The sequence below is a fragment of the Mobula hypostoma genome, chromosome 17 (genome assembly GCF_963921235.1).
Source record: "Mobula hypostoma chromosome 17, sMobHyp1.1, whole genome shotgun sequence".
Taxonomy (NCBI): domain Eukaryota; kingdom Metazoa; phylum Chordata; class Chondrichthyes; order Myliobatiformes; family Myliobatidae; genus Mobula; species Mobula hypostoma.
Genome location: NC_086113.1, coordinates 18939167 through 18954932, shown reverse-complemented (window position 1 = coordinate 18954932; position 15766 = coordinate 18939167). Strand labels below are relative to the sequence as shown.

The 15766-nt window shown below is 39.0% G+C and overlaps 1 protein-coding gene across 2 annotated transcripts in view; it reads right to left on the bottom strand.

Annotated features, from left to right (window-relative positions):
- LOC134357871 (lysophosphatidylcholine acyltransferase 1-like) overlaps positions 1-15766 on the bottom strand; it is a 115817-nt gene that overhangs the window by 13444 nt on the left and 86607 nt on the right. For both annotated transcript variants that reach the window (XM_063069596.1, XM_063069597.1), the window contains 4 exons: positions 14726-14808; positions 12969-13094; positions 6538-6691; positions 4165-4263 (listed from right to left, as the gene is read on the bottom strand). In XM_063069596.1, the coding sequence (XP_062925666.1) occupies positions 4165-4263; positions 6538-6691; positions 12969-13094; positions 14726-14808 (462 nt within the window). The remainder of the gene's footprint in view (positions 1-4164; positions 4264-6537; positions 6692-12968; positions 13095-14725; positions 14809-15766) is intronic.

Sequence of the window (15766 nt, the reverse complement as noted above, 5' to 3'; positions counted from 1 at the left end):
ATCTGCCAGACGATGCTGAGGATGTTCTACGAATCTGTGGTGGCCAGTGCGATCATGTTTGCTGTTGTGTGCTGGGGCAGCAGGCTGAGGGTAGCAGACACCAACAGAATCAACAAACTCATTCGTAAGGCCAGTGATGTTGTGGGGATGGAACTGGACTCTCTCACGGTGGTGTCTGAAAAGAGGATGCTGTCCAAGTTGCATGCCATCTTGGACAATGTCTCCCATCCACTACATAATGTACTGGTTGGGCACAGGAGTACATTCAGCCAGAAACTCATTCCACCGAGATGCAACACAGAGCGTCATAGGAAGTCATTCCTGCCTGTGGCCATCAAACTTTACATCTCCTCCCTTGGCGGGTCAGACACCCTGAGCTAATAGGCTGGTCCTGGACTTATTTCATAATTTCCTGGCATAATTTACATATTACTATTTAACTATTTATGGTTCTATTACTATTTATTATTTATGGTGCAACTGTAACAAAAACCAATTTCCCCCGGGATCAATATAAGTATGACTATGACTATTTTAAAGTAGAGGTTGATAGGTTCTTGATTAGTAAGGGTGTCAAAGATTGTGGGAAGAAGGCAGGACAAAAGGGTTAAGAGGACTAATAAATCAACCATGATCGAATGGCAGCACAAACTTGATGGGCCAAATGGCCCAGTTCTACTCCTATGTATTATGGTCTTAATCAAAAGCCACAATTAATGGTACAAATTCCACATTTGTATCATTCTCTGTCAGGCATTTGTATCATTTCCTCCTCAATTTCCTTCACAATGATGGAAATGGGTTTCATACTTGTATTTCTGTCAAAAAAAGACCAGTACTTAAAAGTTGCAGAATTGAACTAACAATGAATCAACAGGAATCCACTGAAAATATTTTCAACTGTTCAATTTTTACATACGGCATGAAAGGAAAATATCAAAAAATGCTATATCAATTGAAAACAAGATATTCAAAGGCAAAGCCAAAGCAATTTAATGAATACTCAAAAACATCCAACACAGACAAAAGTTCTATCACATAAAACTATTTCCTACGAGTTAAAGCGAGATAAGAAAACACATACAAATTCACTGAGGAAAAGTTATTCAAAACAGGAAGCAAGACTAAACAGTTGAAGGAAGTTCATAACCATTGGATACAAGCCCGAAGTATAATGGCTACTTAATTAAAATTTTCTATAGACTGGAATTACAATTGGCTCAAGCTGGGCATGTTATAAATAGTTTCCTTAGGGTGGTAATTTATAGTGGTGCTAGAAAGCTCGCAAACTCTTTAGAATTTTCTCTGTTTCTGCATAAATACGACCTAAAATGCAATCAGATTTTCACACAAGCCCTAAAACTAGATAGGGAACCAAATTAAATAAATAACACAAAAAATGTTATACTTGTTCATCCATTTATTTATTGAGAAAAAATGATCCAATATTACATGGACTTGTTGGAAAAAGTATGTGAACCTTTGCTTTCAGTAACTGGTGTGACCCCCTCCTCTCCACCCCCCCCCCCACTCCCATTGAGCAATAACTTCAACCAAACTTTACTGGTAACCGTTGATCAATTCTGCACATCGGCTTGGATGAATTTTAGACCATTCCTCCATGCAAAACTGTTTCAGTTCATTTATATTTCTGGGGTAACCTGCATGAACAGCCCTCTTCAGGTCACGCCACAATATTTCCACTGTGTTAAGATCTGGGCTCTGACTTGGTCATTTCCAAACACAAATTTTCTTCTTTTTAAACCACTGTTGTTGATTTACTCTTGAGTTTCGGATCATTATCCAACTTCTATTAAGCTTCAGGTGACGGACCGCAACCCTGACATTCTCCTGAAAATGTCTCGATACAACTATGAATTTATTGTTCCCTCAGCGACTGCAAGCTGACCAGGCCCTAGGGCAGCAAAGCAGCCCCAAACCATGATGCTCTTTCCACCATGCTTCACAGTTGTTATGAAGTTTTTGTGTTGGGGTGCGGTGCCCTTTTCCCTCTAAAGATAGCACTGTGCATTTCTGCCAAAAAAATCAACTTTTGTTTCACCTGTCCACAGAATATTGTCCCCAGAAGTGTTGCGGAACATCCAGGTGGTCTTTATAAACTTGAGATGCACAGCAGTGTGGAGAGCAGTGGTTTCATCCATGGTGTCCTTCCATGAACACCATTCTTGTTCAGTGCTTTTCATATAGTGGATACATGAACGGAGACTTCAGCAAGTTCTGGAGATTTCTGCAGGTCTTCTGCTGTTACCCTTGGGTTCTTTTTCAGCTCATTCACCATTGCACATTGTGTTCTTGGTGTGATCTTTGCAGGACGCTTACTCTGAGGGACAGTACCAACAGTACTGAATTTCCTCCACTTAGAGACAATTTCTCTTACTGTGGAGTGATGAACACTCAGGTCTTTCAACCTCAGCAGAGATTGTATTTCCTACGTCAACTCAGGAAGTACAACCTGCCCCAGGAGCTGCTGATTCAATTCTATTCAGAAATAATCCAGTCTGCTCTCTGTTCGTCCATCACTGTCTGGTTTGGATCAGCTACCAAACAAGACAAGAATAGACTCCAAAGAACCGTCAGGGCTGCGGAAAGGATTATTGGTGTGAAGCTGCCCTCGATCCAGGACTTATATGCATCTAGAGTCAGGAAGCGAGCAAGCAGCATCATTGTAACATGGACATCACCTGTTCCAACTCCTTCCTTCTGGTAGGCGCTTTAGATCACTGTATGCCATGACAAATAGGTACAAGAACAGTTTCTTTCCGTATGCCATCAGTCTTATGAACACTTGAATTTTAGTCTATTATAAACCAAGTCCACCTGTACATACACAGGTATACCTCATTGTATATAGTTCACGATTATTTGCACTATTGTTTTGTTTGTTTTTTGATTCTGTACAGCGAGAGCTCAGGGAAACTGGCATCAAATTCCCTGTATGTGTCCACATACTTGGCGGTAATAAAGGATTCTGATTCTGATTCTGAAATGCTTTTGTCACCGTTTCCAGCTTCATTCATGTCTACAATTCTTCTTCCAAGGTCCGCTAAAAGTTGTTTTGATTGCGGCACGGTGCACATCAAGAGATCTTCCTTCAGAAGTGCAAGCTCTGTCAGTAACCTGACTTTGTGTGTCTTTTTTTTTATATATATAGGGCAGGGCACCTCTGCAACCCACACCTCCAATCTCATTTCATTGATCGGAACACCTGACTCCAAACAGCTTTTTTGAACCTTAGACTGTGATTATTTAAATGGTGTACTCAGTAATGACGAGAAGTAGTATACTTGTTTGTGTGTTATTAGTTTACGCAGATTGCGTTTGTCTATTATTGTGACTTAGATGAAGATAAGACCACACTGAGTAATTAATGCAGAAAACCAGGTTTGCAGAAAAAGGGTTCACAAACTTTTTCTTGCAACTGTAAATAGATTCCCCAAGTGCTTGTTGATCAAGCCAGTGTTTATATAGAAAGTCACAGAAAAGCAGGTTATTATAAATTGTTGAATTAGACATGTAACCAGCAACATTTGAAAGAAATACAAATAATCATAACACTTTCAGTGAATGAAACATGCAGGAGTAATTTTATAAGAACATAGTCAGGGTTCTTCTGTATGGGGGCGGGGGGGGGGGACACCCAAAAAAAAAACACAAAATGAAAGGCCTTGGCTACTACTGGTTATTTAAAGCCCCATCCTCAGTTAGCTAGTAGTGAAGGATGATAAGCCAGTCTCTCAGACTGATGGAAAAGGTAGTTTCACAGGAAATATTTCTAACATGTAAACATGCATCATCAAAAGTAGTTAATGTGTCTCAACAAAATACTAGATAGCTTTGACTCTGAATGAGAGTGAATGTTTCAAGGAGAAACAGGCATGCAAAAGATCAACATGATGCCTCTTCCTCTGTTGCAGCCACAGACAGATCAATTGTGATAGGTAAACAACAGATTAATTCACAATTTCATTCCATCATATCACAAGATACTAAATTCCCCAAAAATGGACTGAAAGAAAGAGCTGCGGTTTTAGTCAGCTTCATTAAATCATGTTCCAGATAAATCTAAAAGGAATCTGGTGGTTGTTTTCCATTTAAACAATACAAATGTGATTACTGAATGCTCACTACATAATTAGTATTTACCTTAAATGCCAACTTAATAGTTTCAAGAGTGTTAGATGGTCTTGATACTACAGACAAGGCAATCACATACTCTCTGAAATCAATTGTTCCATCTTTACTCTGAAAAAATAAATAACCAATTAGTAATCTGCAACACAAGAAAAAATCAGTGATATCTGGGGGGGGGGGTGAGGGAAGAGAACTACAAATATAATGTACTTCATTCCATTGTTACGTTACTTAAAAATCAAAGGTATTTTTTCTTCTGAAGAAATAATGAACTATGAAGGTATTTAACAATAAATGGAGGTAGAGACTGCTCTATGCTATACAAACTTGTAGCTTACAAAGATTCATCACAGACACACCCAGAAACAACATATTTGCCAATATTCATTAAAAATATTTTAATACATTGAACACTAACACCTATAACTTGTTCTATATTAACAAGGCTCTAACATGCCTAGTTAAAATATCTGATATCCGTAGTCTTTTTAAAAAATATATATAAATCAGTTCATGGCCAGTGTATTCAAGTAGTGTCTAATCTCTGTATTTACTGACCACTTCTGGAATGTAAATAACTGTCCAATGAACAGACCTTTCATCTCCGTACTCATTAATCAATTTTATCACGGTACGGCAATACCGGAGTTCATAGGAATAGGCTATGACACAGCTCGAGAGAAATATAAACAATCTGTAAATCTCATCCAGGAAATACAAGAGGTCGGCTTAGAGTACAAATGGGAAATAACTAGTGTTCAAGCAAGTATTAAAATGCACTCAAAACTTTGGATCGAACTGCATTCAATGGCCACTTTTTTAAGTACCTGTACTTAATTCAGTGGTCACTGCATGCATGTTCATAGCCTTCTGCTGCTGTAGCCCATCCACTTCAAGGTTCAATGTGCTGTGCATTCTCTAACCTCCTACTTCCCCTCCCCTCACCTTATTCTGCCTTCTTTCCCCTTCCTTTTCAGTTCTGATGAAGGGTCTCAGTCAGAAATGTCCACTGTTTATTCCCTTCCATAGATGCTGCCAGACTTCTAGTTCCTCAAATATTTTATGAGTGTTGCTAAAAATTCAATTAAAGGACCTCTCTCAAACAATAAAATCCAAATACAGTGGATTTTGGTTAATTGGGACAACTCTTAAAGAACAAAAACTAATTGAGTAAGTAGCTGGGATTCCCTTCATTTATTTGTGACATTATGCCACTTAGTTGGGATTAGGAGATTTGGGTAGTTTCTTACTAGTGTCACTCACATGCACTTGTGTGGCACTTGAGTGAACAGTTTTTAAATAACGTCAGTTGAGCATGCTTGTGCTATGTTATCCATTTAGGCTGATGGATACCAATTCAAAAAGCAGTGGTTTTTGATAATTTTGTGTTTCTATTTTGACTTAAAAAAAATTTGAGACCCTTGCCAAATAGATTATGATATTATTTCATGCAGGAGGACAATGAAGGCAGCCCATTATCTACACAAGGACACAGCAGCGTACACTGGATAAATTCCTCCATTGATAACTACTAAGAACCATTAGGAACTAATACACAGTTTTATACTACTGTGGTAGTATTGGTAGTGTTCTAATTTGTCTGTATTTCATTTAAATACTTTAAATTGTTATTCAGTTACGTGGTACTTTGACTTTATACTTTTTTTAAAAAACAATTTCCATTAAACTTCGCCTAATTGGGGCCAAAATGTACAAATCATAAATGGGATTCCACTGTAGTATGAAATCTACAGGTTCAACTGCCTTCAGGACAATGTAAATGACATTACTGAAACTTCTCCAAACATGAACAATTTTCTCATGCTTATTTCTGCTCCTTTATAGTGGGATGTTTGCGGAGAAGGCAGACGTGAAAAGAGGAGTTGAAGATGCATGGACATTCTTTCGGTAAAAAGATAGGCCATTACATGGTAGGGATATTAATGTCAGATCAGAATCCCTTCCTCATTTTCTAGCCATTATTTTGGTACATTTCTAAGTGCCAAAAACACAGCTATGGGTTACAAGATGCACGTGAAATTGCACTTCAGAGGAAAATACAACAAAGGAGCAGTATTGAAGTCAATGCCACAATGCTTTGCTCTTTCTTACTGCCACTCTTTACAAATACAATGAGTTCTTCAAATGCAATGTTTGCAAAGAGCATTTAAGTCAAAAACTGGATAACAGGGCAAGTTATAATGATTAGTTTAATATGCCTTCTGCTTATCTCACCATGGACGGGTACGTGTAGCTCATATGAATAAGTTATAATCTTTGAACTGAAATGCAGTATCATTGAAATATACGATCAGCCTCATACAGTAATATTAGCTTATAAATTTATCAAGCTTCAAAATGCCACACTTACTGACAGTAATTTACCTCGTCAAAAAGTGCAAAGATATCTGTTAATGCATCATTAATTGGCAGCTTCAAATAATCAGCAAATATCTTCAGAGTTATATGCTTTCCTCTCTCTTTTTTGGCACTTTCTGCAAGTTCATCCAGTTCCTTTTCAACTTGACTCGGCTTTAAACTAGACAAAATGAACAGATATAAATCAGTCACCAGAGTTAAACCCAAAATTATAAGACGAAATACAGTAAAGATTTAAGAGGCTAATATTTGCTGTTTAAATAATTGGAAATCAATCAATCTATAAATATACTGATGCAGTCAAATCATGTGTGTGTTTTAGTTTGTGTATCTCTTGCATGTAAAACAATACTGAATTTCATTTTTCTGAAGTAAAAAAGTGTCCATGAAAATACATTCTCTGTATTGAGAGTGCTCATTAAATGTCTCCCATCATGTGTACCCATTTGAAGCAATGAATAATTTGTACTCATGAATTCAATACTGAAATTTCTAAAAAAGTTATTTCAAAAATACAAGAGATTCTGCAGATGCTGAAATCCAGAACAACACAATGTTGGAGGAACTCAGCAAGTCAGGCAGCATCTATGAAAACGAATAAACTGTTCATGTTTCAAGCTGAAACCCTGTATCAGGACTGGAAAGGAAGGGAGATGATGCCAGAATAAAAATGTGGGGGAGGGCAAGACGAACAAGCTAGAAGGTGATAGGTGTAGCTTCAGGTGAACCTGACAGAAAAAGCTGACTGTTTATTCATTTTCGTATATGCTGCCTGACCTGCTGAGTTCCTCCAGCTTCTTGTATGGGCTTCTCTGGTTATTACAAAGGGTAAGAACTGTGCATTTGCTGTGCTAGTGCAGAACAATGAAGCAAAAGATATGACTTGGCACATCTGTGGTGGTGTTTCATTATTTGGAGTTGATCATATTACTAACAATGCTGTTTGTAGTAAATGACTGAATTAATCGGCTTTGCCCACTTCATTCAGATTGGCCAGCAGAACTGTTGTTGCTACTTTGGAAATTAAAGATAAAGAGAATATTTCAGAGACTTGAGTCCTTAGCTTTCAGTTTTGAAGCTTTGCTCTAATTCACTTGGTTCTTAAATCAATCTTCATAAAAGACAAGATTAGATATTCGATCACTTTTGGGGATATGAGTGGTCATTGACGAGGACTGTGTTTATTATTCTCCACAATTGCCCTCAAGGAGGGGATCCATCATCTTTAATTGCTGGTAAAGACACTCCAACGAAGTTGTGGGGTTCACAGTTCCAGGATTTAGACACAGCAATGGTTTATTTCAAGTCAACATGTGAACCAACTTGAAGGAACATATGACTGAAAGTGGTATGATTATTCCAGTCACTTACAGTTAGAGCAATTTGGCAAAGAGCAATGGACCAAGTGATCCACGATATCCCAGGAACATAATGTTACTTTGATGGCATCATCGTGACTGATGAGGAGCACCTCCAGAATCTCAATAAAGTGTTACCAGACCGAGTGAGTATGGTCTGCATGCAAAGAGAGAGCAAAACGTGAGTTTTTCAAGAATGAAATCTCACATTGTGGACATGTCATTGACAAAATGGGCTTGCTTAAGTCACAAAAGACTGAAACAGCGCTACAGGAACCCAAACCAGAAAATGTGTCACACCTCAGGTGATACTTGGGCCTTGTAAACTACCATTACCACCGGTTTCTCTCAAACACTCTGCAGTGCTGCATCCATTGAATGCACTGTTACAGACAGCAGCAAAGTGGGAATGGTCAGGAAGATATGGAAAAAACCATTCAAGGAAACAAAGCAACTAATAACATCAGATGAACATCCTGTTTTGTCACACATTATGAAAGGTGGATCTGAATGGCAGCTTGTGTTTGCATTAAGATCACTGACGAGTACAGAATGTAACTATGCACAGATCGACCAAGATGCCCTTAGTCCAGTATGGGGAATAAAGTAGTTCTATGGACAAAAGTTTAGGCAAACAGCAGATCACCAGTCCCTTATGACCATTTTCAATCCCAGAATGGGAATTCCAGTGAAGACTGCAAGCCAGTTACAACGTTGGCCACTATTGCTGTGAGCCCACTCCAATGATATAGAGTTCAAGGGTACCAAACAAAACTGCAACACTGATGGCTTGTCAGGTATTCCAGTATTGACAACTGAAGAAGAAAAGTGACCCAGCAGAAGTGTTCTTCACCGCATTGGTGGACCAGTTGCCGGTAACAAATTCCGAAATACAAAGGGAAACATGGAATGACACGACATTGTCAAGTCAATGAAATCACAATGCAAGGATGGCCTACTCATGGTAACCCCATGTTTCCAGAGTTCTCAGCGAGACTGGACCAACTGTCAGTATGTAAAAGAACACTGATGCGTGGATCTTGTGTTGTGAGCCCGCTAAACTGCGCACCAGAGTGTTAGAATACCTGCATGACGGACACCTGGATATAGTCAAGATGAAGAGTCTCACCCAGAGCTTTGTGTGGTAGCCAGCAATTAACAAATAGATTGAAGACTTGGGCAAAAGTTGATCGGGATGCCAAAAAGTTCAAAATGCACCCCCAAAGGCACTGTTACACCCATGGGAGTGGACGACTTCACCATGGCAAAAAGTACATATTGACTTTTCTGGACCATTGATAAACTCCATATTTCTGATTGCTGTGGCTACTCATTTGAAGTGGCCAAAGGTTATACCAATAAAGTCAACCACCTCAGCAAAGATTGTCTCCAAGGACCATCTTCGCCAGAAAAGGCTTACCAGAACAAATTGTGAGTGACAACAGATCACAATACATGTCAGAATAATTCTGACTGTTCATGAAGAAAAATGGCATCAGACATTTCAAGTCAGCTCCTCACCACCCAGCAATAAATGTGTTAGCTGAAAGGTTTATCCAAACCTTCAAGAAGACCATTAAAGCAATGGACAAGGAGGGCATTCCTCTGCAGCACAAGGTGGACAACTTCCTTTAGGTGCATCAGAACTCTGCTCATGTGACGACAAATCAAACACCTGCAATGCTGTTCATGAGCAGGAATCTGAGATCTCACGTAGACCTCCTGAAGCCAGATCTATGGAGGGAAGTGCAGAATAAATAGTTCAGCCAGTTGCCAAGTGAAGCAGCAAGGAGCTTCAAGATTGGACAAGAAATCCTAGTGCACGATTACCAAGAAGATAAGTGGACATCGGGTAGGATAGCTACAAGAACTGATGTACACAGTGGATGTTGGTGACCAGACATGAAGACATCATGTGGACCAGATACTGGCTGCTCAGCTGAAGAACACACCTAATAAACCAACAAGATGGACACATTACAGTCACTGGACTTAGCTCTCAGTGATGATCATGTCACTGACAGCAACGTGACGGCAAAAACTGAGAACTTTGTCTTAGACATCTACCAAACCTGACGCCACTCCACAGGTCCAGAGGCTCGACGAAAACGTTATCATTAACAAGACACCTGACAAACCTGATGCCACTCTACAGGTCCAGAAAGAACCTGAAAGAAACAGAGCGCCACCCAAAGACTGAACCTTTAAAACTGTGAAGTTAATTATGGACTGTTATTGTGAAAGCATGTTTATTTGGAATATGGATTTATGAAAGGGAAATTGAATATTCTGTACATTTTAAGTTGCATTAATCTAAAGGGGAAGGAAGTGTAATGTATGGATCTATTTCTTTTAGAGTAATGACCCCACCCAGCACTACATATTGATGTGTTGTCTGCACATGCATTGTTGTCTACGCATGCACATTGTTCTCTCTCTCTCTCTCCCCCCTCCCCCCCATGCGAATACACCAGTTGGAGACATCTACCGCATGCATGCTTTTATTTAATATACATGTAGTTGTGCACAGACACACCAAGTAGCATTTGTACCACAAAAGAGACAGGTAATAACTGTCTCCAACAAATCAGCCACACTTGACATTCAACGATATTACCACATCAAATCCCCAATCAAAATCTTTTGAGGAGGATGTGATGAGAAGTTAAACTGAGTGGCCATACATATATTAGAACATAGAACAGTACAGGCCCATTGGCCCATGATGTTGTGCTGACCTTGTAACCTATTCTAAGATCTATCTAACCCTTCCCTCCCACATAGTCCTCCATTTTTCTTCCATCCATGTTCCCAAGATCCTCCTAAATGCCCCTATTGCATGTGCCTCCGCCACCCCCAGCAGTGTGTTCCATGCACTTGCCACTCTATGTAAAAACCCTACCTCTGACATCTCCCTTAAACTTTTCTCCAATCACTTTAAAAGTATCGCCCCCCCCCCCACATCTTAGCTGTTGCTACCCTGGGAAAAAGGCTCTGTCCATCCACTCAATCTATGTCCCTTATCTTAAACATCTATATCAAGTCTGCTCTCAATCTCCTTCAAAAAGTAACGTCCTGATAAATCTCCTCTGTACTCACTCAAAAGCATCCATGTCCTTCCTATAATGAATACTCCAAGTGTGGTCTAACCAGTTTTACTGAGTATTACCTCACGGCTCTGGCACTCAAACCTCCGACCAACACACCATATGACTTAAAACATGCTGGAGGAACTCAGCAGGTCGAGCAGCATTGGTGGAAACGATGAGTCGATGTTTTAGGCCGGAACCCTTCCTCAGGACTGTAGGGGGAAGGGGCAGAGGCCCTATAAAGAAGGTGGGGTGAGGGTGGGAAGGAGAAGGCTGGTAGGTTCCAGGTGAAAAACCAGTAAGGGGAAACACAAAGGGGTGGGGGAGGGGAAGCAGGGAGGCGACAGGCAGGAAAGGTGAAGAAGGAATAGGGGAAAACACAATGGGTAGTAGAAGGAGGCGGAACCATGAGGGAGGTGATAGGCAGCTGGGGGAGGGGGCAGAGTGAAATAGGGATAGAGGAAGGGAGGGGGAGGGAATTACCGGAAGCTGGAGAACTCTATGTTCATACCAAGGGGCTGGAGACTACCTAGACAGTATATGAGGTGTTGCTCCTCCAACCTGAGTTTAGCCTCATCATGGCAGTAGAGGAGGCCATGTGTGGACATATCTGAATGGGAATGGGAAGCAGAGTTGAAGTGGGTGGCTACCGGGAGATCCTGTCTGTTGTGGCGGATGGAGCGGAGGCGCTTCACCTTTCCTGCCTGTCGCCTCCCTGCTTCCCCTCCCCCACCCCTTTGTCTTTCCCCTTACTGGTTTTTCACCTGGAACCTACCAGCCTTCTCCTTCCCACCCTCCCCCACCTTCTTTATAGGGTCTCTGCCCCTTCCCTCTACAGTCCTGACAAAGGGTTCCGGCCAGAAACGTCGACCTATCATTTCCACCGATGCTGCCCGACCTGCTGAGTTCCTCCAACGTGTTGTGCGTGTTGCTTTGACCCCAGCATCTGCAGAGTATTTTGTGTTTACACCACATGACTTCTTAATCACTTTATCAATCTGTGCAGCAATTTTGAGGGATCAATGGACTTGAACCCCAAGATCTCTGTTCCTCCACACTGTATTGTGGCTACACCAGGAACTCAGAGGCTTATAGTAGTGGCTATCCTCATGACACCCCAAAGCCTTTCCACCATCTACAAGCTGCCATGTCAGGAGGAAACTATAATACTTTCTATTTGCCTAGATGAGTACAGATCTAAACATTCTCAAAAAGCTTGGTAATTTGGATAAACGACACTAAACCAGCACCATCCATCACCCGACACATTACCTTCATCACAAGCACACTGGCTGTGGAGCGTAACATCTACAAATCATACTGCAGTTACTCAGCCAAGCATCACCCACTCAACTTGCCTGCGATCTGTATCACAAAGACAACAAATGCACCAGGCACAGTGAACACCAGCTCTTGCAATTTCCTCTCCAAGTTACAGACCATTCTGACTGGAAAATATATACCATTCCTTCGCTGTTAGTAGATCTAAATCTTGAATCTACCTTGAGGGTCATCAGTAATAGCAATAGTCTTGACAGCAACATTCATGTCATAGAGGATGAATAAAGCAAAGTACTGAAAATTAATTTATAACAATATCTTTGTAAGTTCCTAATATTCAACCTTCTACCAAACCTTGTTATCATTCTCAAGTGTTTAATTATTCAGAAGCTATTAAGTATTATTTTAAATCTATCATAAAGTATAATACATGCCTGATACATTCTAATAAAAAAAATGGCTACATTATCACAGGTAGCATTTTTAATACAACAGATGCTCCACAATGATGCACTACATAGTTTGCATCAGTGAACTAATATTTAATGTACTAGTTTAAGACAAAAAATTTGGCAAAAGGAAAAAAACCTTTTATTTCCTTCTTTTAGAATAGTTGTCATTACAAGGCAGAAAGTAAGCAGCTGAAAATGTAACATAAAAACATGGGGGGGGGGGCAAGTACTTTGTCTTGCTTTTGAAGATAACCTACTTGAGTTTTCTGACCAGCTTTGCAAATTCTAGAAGACAAGTATCCAGAGGGAGCTTCAGCTGGCTATCGGACATTACAATCTGACAGTCTTCAAATGTATAGTCAGTCACAGGAACGCCAAGAGCTCTAAAAGGAACAGATTTAAAAGCAAAAGAGAAATGCATGTTACCAAACATTAGTCTTGAATAAGGAACATTTTGTAAATACACAACTAGAATAAATCAATTATAAGTTAGTAACTTTATTCCTTGATTTCATCCATCAAGCAGCATCAAAGTTATGGGTAATTGAAACACAGCATTTTAAAAAAATGTTACATATTTTTTATCAGCCAGTGCATCAAGAGATTAGAGAACTTAAACTCAGCAATACGAGAAAATTAGGTTTTGTTGCTGGAGTTCTTACTTCGGCCATGCCATGAAGAATGTTATTTGGTTTCTTAGAGGAGATTGGGTTACAGTTGCTCTAACCCTAAGCCTCATGACTGATAACAAAGTAACACAAACATCTAATATTATGAATTTATGCTAATGCCACAGGTTTTATCCAGAACACAAAAATTGAGCTTTAAGTGAATCCACACACACACACACACACACGATGAAAGAGCCTCCATTTTGCTGTATATATGCCAGTAGTCATGCATGGAAGTGCCAGCATGTTTAAAACTTGACAGCCCCTGAGTATTGCTGTGTATCACTTCTTAAAAAATATTTTGATTAGTTTCTTATATTTTTCCAATAGTTTTGATTTGACAAGACATTCAGAAACACTTGTTATTTTTGACAGCATTGACAACCCTTATACCCATTGCCACACCTCTTTTACTTTATAAAACAAACAGCTGGTTTATAATATTAACAATGTATTTACTTTTTCTTGGGGGGAAAAGTCCCTTTAAAATTCAAAAGTGTTTATCAACTCTCACTGATGAATAATTATTGCTCATTTCAGGCTACAAGGCAGAAGCATTCTTATGACTGCGCGAGAGCACAGGAATATATTTGGAGTGCTGAGGAAGAGGCATTATGAGGTACAAATTCAATAATGCCTGAAGGTGGCAGCAATGGTAAGATAGTTTGATACAGGTTTCATAGAGAATACTAGGCTTTAGTAAAATACAACAGCAATGAAGTTACAAAACATTGGTGAGACCACATCTGGAAAACTGTATACAGTTTTAGTTGCCTCTGCAGAGAAGGGACATGATTGTTAGAAAAGATTAGATCAGTTGCATTTGTGATGATGGATTAGTTTTAGTAAATGAGATTTGTACAGGTGGGCACTTGATTGCTGCCATACTTAGTGTCTCTTTTTCTGTGCTGTACAATTCTATAAAAGATCAGTAGAATAGATGGCAGTGTTCTTCTATTAAAATTACAATACAGACTGAGGAATTAAATGCTACTCTTGAATTTGGGAAGTCTTTTAAGTGATTTCTGGCATAATCAAAAAAGTCAGGGGTATCATCAGTCAGTTATATGCAGTGAAAAATTGAAGAAAGACAGCAATATTTCCAATACCATGTGGTGCAGTCGAGTATCAATGAGGACTAAGAATGGTCTAAATCTTATGTGGTCTGGCTCATTTAAAGACAAGTGTCTATATCTAAAGGCAAGTATCTATTATCTATGACAAGCACTCAGTGATCACAACAAAGTGGGAAAAAATCTGAGTGCTAACTAAACATTTGTTGGAGGACTTAACTGAGTAATTATATATATAGTTTCAAAACTAATTAGTATTATTATACTTACTTTGCCATTACCTTTCTGACATTATTTGCATATAAAATGGGATTTTTCCTTTCTTCCTCAGAGGGTGTATAAACTGGCAGAAACTATTCAAAACAGACAACAAAAGAAGTCTAAGTGCCAAAACACACCCCAAGTATTTAAACTATTTATGGTTTGATGTAATACTCTTTTAACAATGTTCTCTGTTCATTTACTAAGCTATAAATCAAAGTTAGCTATTAAAACTTGTACGTTGTTTCAGATTTTAGGGAAATGATCTTGTCCGAAGAAAACAGAACTTCAAGCCTGAAAACAGAGAAAATTTAAGAAGAACACCTCTGGCATTCTGTGGTAGATTAAACCAGTTGAAAGAAAAGCTACTGATATTCCTGAAGTGATATTGTCAATTCAGGAAATTGGTGTGCATACAATCCTGCAATTCTAAGCTTCATTTTTTAAATTGAGCACGATGTGTGGTCTTCATTACAGGTTGTGCACAATACTTTTCCAAATTAATTTTCTGAAGGAAAGCAATAATAAAAATTACTTAAAAATGATTTGTAAACTCAGTGCAGGATGGCTACAGTACAACCACGTACATCCTAAAAATCACAGAGCATAAAAGTTCATCTTATCTTCAGAGACATCTCAATTCATTTAGGTAGACAAGGACAAATAACTTCTAATTTGAATGCACTTACTATCGTATGACAAAGATATGTAACTTTTCAAAATTTACACCGAATTGCTAACTGATTGTTGATTTTGCTATTTTTTTCCTTCCTCATGGAGTACAAATACTCCAATTTGGAAAGTAACATATGGAAATAAAACTATAGATGGTCCCGTGGATGGAATTTCTCTGCACAAAGTATAGGGAAGATCATGATTCCTATGACATAATTATATTCAGTTATTTTCAACTTGTAAACTTCAGGTCAATATTAAAGGGGCCAATACAAATACAAAAGATTTTAAAATCATAATATAATTTAATACTTTTAATATGTTATTGATTAAGGATGTTAAAATATATAATCTTAGCCCAAATAAAAATTCACT